Genomic DNA, 7,182 nt, shown 5'->3' on the forward strand with positions numbered 1-7,182 from the left:
CTGTCTCATCATGTGATTTCACTGCCTTAAAATCTACCCATCTGTCCATCCATCCATTTATCTATCTGTATGTCCATCTACTTTATCTACCATCCTCATGTCTATCATCTATCTATATCCATCCAACAACTGTATCTACCCATCCTCCTGTCTGCCCGGTCTCATGGTTTCTGTAATATTTTTGCAGGGTTTCTTATATTTAATTCCTTGGTGCCTTTCTAGTCTATATACCCTTAGAGTGAGGTGAGGAACCCGAGCATAAACAAGAAAGAACAGGTGTTCACATTACAGACAGGTAAAAGCAGACTGTGACAAGTTTAGGCAGGTAGAGGCAGGTTTCATCAGGTGAGGCTGTGGATGGGAACGACGTAAGGCCAAGTTAGGCATGTGCGGACATGTATGAACGGCTCAGGACAGCTGAAGCTAGAGAGTTGCTTTTAATACTTACCGAGCTGGCAGGTTCTGCCAGTCCAGAACGGAGGACACAGACACTGGAAACCTTGAGGCGTCTCTTGACACGTGGCCCCACGCCCACAGGGATTGGAGTCACACTGCAACACCACTGCAGACGAAAAGAACATGTTCTCTGTCTCATCATGTGATTTCACTGCCTTTAAATCTACCCATCTGTCCATCCATCCATTTATCTATCTGTATGTCCATCTACTTTATCTACCATCCTCATGTCTATCATCTATCTATATCCATCCAACAACTGTATCTACCCATCCTCCTGTCTGCCTATCTATCCTCCTGTCTACCCATCTATCCTTCTGTCTATCCATCCATCTACCTACCTACCTCTCATCTGTGCATCCTAGATGTGCATGTGTGTGATTGCTGATTGTTTGTGCTCCAGTTAAGGAGCATTTTTTTTGGTGTAGATCTGACTAAAACTGGCTGCAGCAGTGCAGGAAATAACAGCTTCCTTTGATTGGTGCTGATTGCAGTCTGTGCAGGTGTGTGTGTGCGTTTATATGTTTAACTACCAGAGGCACAGGAGGGTCCCGTCCAGCCCTGCGCACACACGCAGCTGAAGCCTGTTGGGTTTTCAACACACGTTCCACCATTCTCACATGGAGAGGAGAGACAGGCGTGCTCCACTTTAAGGGGACGAGAGGAAGAGATACACACTTATAATCTGCATCACATCTGTGTTTTATATCCTGTGCTATCACCACCTGTGTCAGAAGTGCTTACTGTACAGCTTTATTCTGTTTGGAGCAGAAATGACACATTTCACTTCTGACATGAACAGAGAGTTTAAGCTGTTGTTATCTGTATTTGTCATCTTACAGTGATTCTTGGTTTAAGGCTTTAAACTCCAGATCAGTCTTGCTGTAAATTTATCTCTTATCAACACCTCACAGAGCTACATCAGAGATCACATGATAACACAGACTAAAATTATCATTACAGAGGAGATAATTGGTCAGACTCATGCTGGGTGGCACAGCGAAAAATAAGAGCTGATAGCATGCAGCGCTTCATCTAGGAGTGAGTTTTGACTACAATATTTTTTTTCTTGCACAGCACATCTTTGAGGTGTGGTTGCAATAGGCTGTCAGGGTTGACAGACTTTATGGTTGTGTTTTATAGAGTCATCTCACCGATGTCACAATTGCGGCCACGGAAACCCTCCTTGCACACACACAGGTACTCATTGGGTTCAGTGTTGGTACAAGTACCACCGTTCTTGCATGGGTGATGGTTACCACAATAATTCAGATCTGTATACAAGAGAGAGAAAGATGTTTTTGCAGTTAGGAAAATCTGACAATTTATTATCTTGAAATTTATGTGCTTTTTGATGCGAAGAGCAAAAATTAGACAATAGAACACACTTATTATTGTGCTTTAGCAGCGGAGCCACTTCAGTTTCAACCAACACAGTGGTTTGTAGTGGTGACTGCAAAATTTAGTACCAAACGTCCACTTTCCATGACCCAATCAATTCCTTATGGATAAAATCAAGTCCCATCACATTTTTTTTCCCCCTGTTAAATATCCTGTTTCACCGAATGTCACATTATGGTAATACACTGGGTTATGAATGTTGTTCCATGTTGACTTAAGAAATAAAAAAAAAACTTGTGGTAAGGACAAAACCAATGCAAATTTATCATCATTTAATTTTTCCTTGCAGCAAAAAAGAATAATAAATATCCCTCCAACCAACTTAAGCCAAATTAAAGCCACTTGATTCAGAGTACTGTTTTCTTACTCAAATTATATAAAAACACCTATATACAAACGCATACAAATCATTATTACATGATTTGCAAGAAAAATCATTATTACATTTTAAACTGACTCAAACGGTACTGATAGCTATGTGAAAACAGATGTGATCCAAAACTGATCCCCATGCCATCACTTCCAGCAATACAATATACCAACATCTGTAATAAGAACACATGTGACCTGCACTCTTATCCCTCTTTTCATCCATATGTGAATATGTGTGTATAAGAGCTCCCTCAAATGTACATTTACCACTGGGAACTGTTTCTTGTAGGAAAATGATTTTCTAAACAATAATTGCAAGCTCAGACTCATGGGGCTACACAAAATGCCAGTTTGGTCTAGACACAAATTGAGTTTGACGTCTCAGACTTTGTTTAAATGTAGTTTACTTCATAAATCATACAAAATCTAACCAAGAATTCCTACAAGGTCATGCTTGAAGGGATGAGTTAAACTCAAATGGATTGTTTCCTGAAGATATACCCACAACACACAAGCATGCTTAACTGGAAGAATTATAACCACAACATACAAATAGACACACAAATTAAAACCAGCGCTATGATGGAAAATGATGCAGGCTGCAGACTGGCTCCTGAGATCTTAGTTTAGAGGGAGGGAGAGAGAGAGTGTGTGTGTGTGTGTGTGTGTGTAGCCATTGAGATCTAGCTAGTATCTAGTTTTATGACCTCAATTCATCTGTCTGCATAGGTTTAGTCCTTTGTGTGTGTATATATATTTATGTGTGTGTGAGGGTGTGACAGTGCCATACACTAAACCGCTGAATGGCAAGAGCACTTTTTAGCCTCCACCTCACGGCTTACGTTCTGTTTACCCAAGACTATCGGCTTACATCTCTACAAAGCCCTAACGAAACCCCACGCGTGGGTCCATATCAGCTAATCTGGATCTATTTACACAAATGTTGCCTATACAGTAAGCGATTAGCATGTCTCGGAATCAGTGAATCAAATGGGCACGTGTGATAAAATATGTTTACCGCTTTTCATTTTATTAACGCCATTAACGTCTTTATTCAATATGACACTACTTCATTATTTCTCTCTCCAAAACCCTGCCTTGCAAAGGTGTTGTCAGCAATCCTGCACAAAATGATTGACAGGCAGATTCAGATAAAATAAAGTGTTTTCCTATTTTATTGACATCTGTCAGGTAGTATTTCTGATGAGCTGCAGAGCTACTCTAACCACTTTTTTTACTCCAGCCACCTGCATCAAATAAACATAAATATCATAGGTATTTTCCCCTAATAATTAATTCATTCTAAAAGTTCCCTATATAAAGTTTGGGGTCAGTGAGTTTTTTTTTTTTTTAAGAAATGTATACTTTTATTCAGCAAGGATGTATTAAATTGGTCAAAAGTGACAGAAATTTGTAACATTTTAAATATCTTTACGATTTCAAACGAATGCTGTTCTTTGGAACTTTCTATTCATCAAAGAATCCTGAAAGTCATGGTGTATCACAGTTTACACAAAAAATATTAAGCAGCACAACTGTGTTCAACACTGATCATAATAAGCAATGTTTCTTGCAAATCAGTATATTAGAATTATATGTTGGGATCATCTGAGGAACTGGAGTAGTGGCTGCTGAAAATTCAGATTCGCCATCACAGTAATAATTTACATTCTAAAATAGGTTAAGATAGAACAAAGTTATTTTGAATGGTAATAATATTTCACAATATTTCCGTTTTTATTGTATTTTTGATCAAATAAATACTTATTGTCTTAATCAGCATAAGAAATTTCGTTAAAACACATTAAAAATCTTACGGACCCAAAACTTTTGAAAGGTAGTGTACTGTATATGTAAATTATTTCTGACAAGACAAGTGTTGAAATCAGCCTCTTTCTGCTGTCTTTAAATATGCGCATATATTGCAGCTACAGCTAAGGACAACTAAGTGTCATCCACATATTTGTTTCTTAAAAAGCAACTCATTGTGTCACACGTAAGACAGAAAATTATTAAATTAATCACAAGTAAATATTAAAAACTGATTGATGGCCCTAATTATAAGAACAGTCATTTTTGCACACATATGGACCAGCACATTTCCTTGTATTGCAGGTGTCATCTCACCTTTGTCACAGAGCAGGCCGCCCCAATTTGTGTCACACACACACTTCCAGGGTTCAGTGCAAGTGCCATGATCACACCCAGGAAACGTCTCGCACTCATCGCACAGACCACCCTTCCAGCCATAATTACATCTACAGAGAAAGAGAGAGGTTACAGCAGACAGGAAGTGAGAAAAAGACAAACAAAAGCAAATACTGAATATGGCATGCATCAGCGCTTGGTGGAGCTTGCAGAGAGGGTGTGATATTTCTGAAACCTGGACAGACTCACTTGCACTCTCCGGGCAGATCGCAGGAGCCATGGTCCATGTGACATCCCTGCTTACACACCGCTACACATGCACACAGACGGTTGACTCAGATTAGTGATATGATGATCAAAATCATTCACTACAGACGTCTTACAGGTGCAGAGGATCATTAACACTCATAACTGAATTAGACAAATAGAAAAAAAACTTTCAAATGGACACATAAGCCATTGCCAAATGCAACAGGTCATGATGTGATGCTCCGCTTACTCATCTATTGTTAATATAATGCTAGCTGAATGTTTTCACTTAGGATATGGTGGTAATAGGTTCTCTTCCTTGATCATCTCATAGGAGACATTTCTCTCTCCCTTAAGTCACTCGCAAGCCACTCACCTTGTCTGCACTCTGCTCCAGTCCAGCCCTCCTTACACACCTTAATACCGGAAGGGTCACAGTTGAAATGGCCAAAAAAGTCATCTCGTGCTCGGCAGAATTTGTTGCAGAGTGGGCCGTAGTAATTGGTATCGCAGCGGAATCGCAGGCGGTATTCCAGAGTGAAAGTGCGGCCGTGATGGCGGAAGGACTGCCACTGCTCACCTGGATTCAGCATGGAGGACAGCAGCACGCGCTCTATTAATTCCTCCCTACCTGGGAGGGGGACAGACAGAGTAAAATTAAAAATAAATAAAAAAAGGTAACACTTTATAATAACTTTCATTAATAAATCATTAACAAACATTATATAATGTTTAACTAATCATTACTCATTACCAGGGTGCGAACTACGGAGGAGCTAGGGGGAGCTTGGCTCCCCTTAATAAGCGCTTGCATAAAGCAAGTAGTGCATACACTTGTAGCTGTTATGTATCTTTGTAAGTCATTGTAAGCCCTATTTTGAGGCACGCGCAAGCTCACGAACACCCCCTCAACCCCCCTGTTATAAAAAAAACAAGTGGGCTCTCCCAAAGTCCACGGTATAGTTCGAACACTGCTCATTACTAATCAATATATATTCACATATCTAGAAATATGAGATAATGTGCTTGTTAATGTTACTAATGAACTTATGAAACATTACAAAATGGTTAACAGATCATTATTTAATGTAAATTGAAATGCTTACAAATGTCATTAAACTTTAAATTCATATGACCATGGATTTTTTTTTTCTTTTAATCTTCAAATGATTTTGACGGATGGTTTACAATGATTTAAAGCTTCATTAATAAATCGTTAACAAACATTATATAATGCTTAACGGATCATTAGTTAATGTTTACAAATGTCATTAAACTTTCAATGCGTTTTAAAAATCTACAAATGATTTTTACAGAAATTATACAATATTTACAAGCTTATTTGTTAATGTACTTTTGAATACTTACAAATGTCATTAAACTTCAGTTCACACTTCACATATTAGCTCATGCTCATTTTTACATTTACAAATGTTGTGAAAATATAGCTTATAGGCACTTCACAGATTATTCATGTTAATATATTCATTAGCTCATAATTGTTACAGTGCATGCTTTTATTTAAAAGCGTGGTCATGAAACAGGCATGGGTAGATACACAGCAAAAAGTAATAGAAGAGGTAAGACGAAGAGTAATCCAAAGGCTAACGCGGGTCTGAGATAGGCAAACAAAGTCCAGAGAGCTAGGCAAAAGAAGAATCCAAGACAGGCAGGAGATCAGGAAACAGGCACAAAACTAGACGTGACTAGACTAGAGCTAGGAACTAGGAACTAGGAACTAGACAAAACTCGGAAATGGCTCCGTAACGTTGCTATCACTGACGTGGCGATAAGCGCTAAACAATACTCGGCGTTGAATGGTGGTGTGAGACTGATTTATATAGTGTGTTATTGGTAGCAGCTGTGTGTGATTGGTTTCAGGTGAGCTTGTGATTAGTGCAATGGAGCATGGGAAATGTAGTCCAGGGTGATGTGTAACAGTCTGTGTAGTGTGAGAGTCAGTGTAACGGAAAGGTGACCTCTGGTGGCGATCGAACGGAAGTCCATGGACAGGATTCGTGACAATATATTTAATATAATATCAATATTATTAATCATTTGTTAATGTTTTTGCAGTACCCAGTCTAAAGTGGAAACTATTCATCAATTGTATATGTTTATAAACATTTACTAATCATTAATACCTTTATGAGCAGTCATCTCAATGGCAAAATGTGTCCCAAATGACCGGAATTCTCCCTATTTTCACATCTTTACAAATCATTTATTAATCATTTGTTCATGTTTTTGCAGTACCCAATCTAAAGTGGAGACTATTCATCATTTGTAAATGTTTATAAACATTTACTATTTTTTTTTAGTATCTTTATTGGAACTGAACTTTTAGCTACTTTAACAATGTTTGTGTAAAGGGTGGTTAGTTAAGTTTAGCTAAATGCTTGGTAAAGACATATGACACATTGTAATTTGGGTGCAAAACATGTTTATATCACCTCAAAACTTGTATTAGCATACTATTGTGTATCATTAAACAGAATATTCCTTGAGTCATACATCAACAGGAGGGGGGGGGGGGGGACCATTTTCAAAAAAAAA

At 38.4% G+C, this 7,182-nt stretch overlaps 1 protein-coding gene across 1 annotated transcript in view; it reads right to left on the minus strand.

The window, feature by feature from the left end:
• LOC107549268 (protein jagged-1b) overlaps nt 1-7,182 on the minus strand; it is a 66,588-nt gene that overhangs the window by 5,753 nt on the left and 53,653 nt on the right. Inside the window, exons 4-9 of the mRNA XM_016230283.1 lie at nt 5,003-5,257; nt 4,627-4,687; nt 4,357-4,487; nt 1,611-1,730; nt 990-1,103; nt 449-562 (exon numbers count right to left, since the gene is read on the minus strand). Coding sequence (XP_016085769.1) covers nt 449-562; nt 990-1,103; nt 1,611-1,730; nt 4,357-4,487; nt 4,627-4,687; nt 5,003-5,257 — 795 coding nt within the window. The remainder of the gene's footprint in view (nt 1-448; nt 563-989; nt 1,104-1,610; nt 1,731-4,356; nt 4,488-4,626; nt 4,688-5,002; nt 5,258-7,182) is intronic.

The sequence above is a fragment of the Sinocyclocheilus grahami genome, unplaced genomic scaffold, assembly GCF_001515645.1.
Source record: "Sinocyclocheilus grahami isolate Dianchi unplaced genomic scaffold, SAMN03320097.WGS_v1.1 scaffold367.1, whole genome shotgun sequence".
NCBI classification, from domain to species: Eukaryota; Metazoa; Chordata; class Actinopteri; order Cypriniformes; family Cyprinidae; genus Sinocyclocheilus; species Sinocyclocheilus grahami.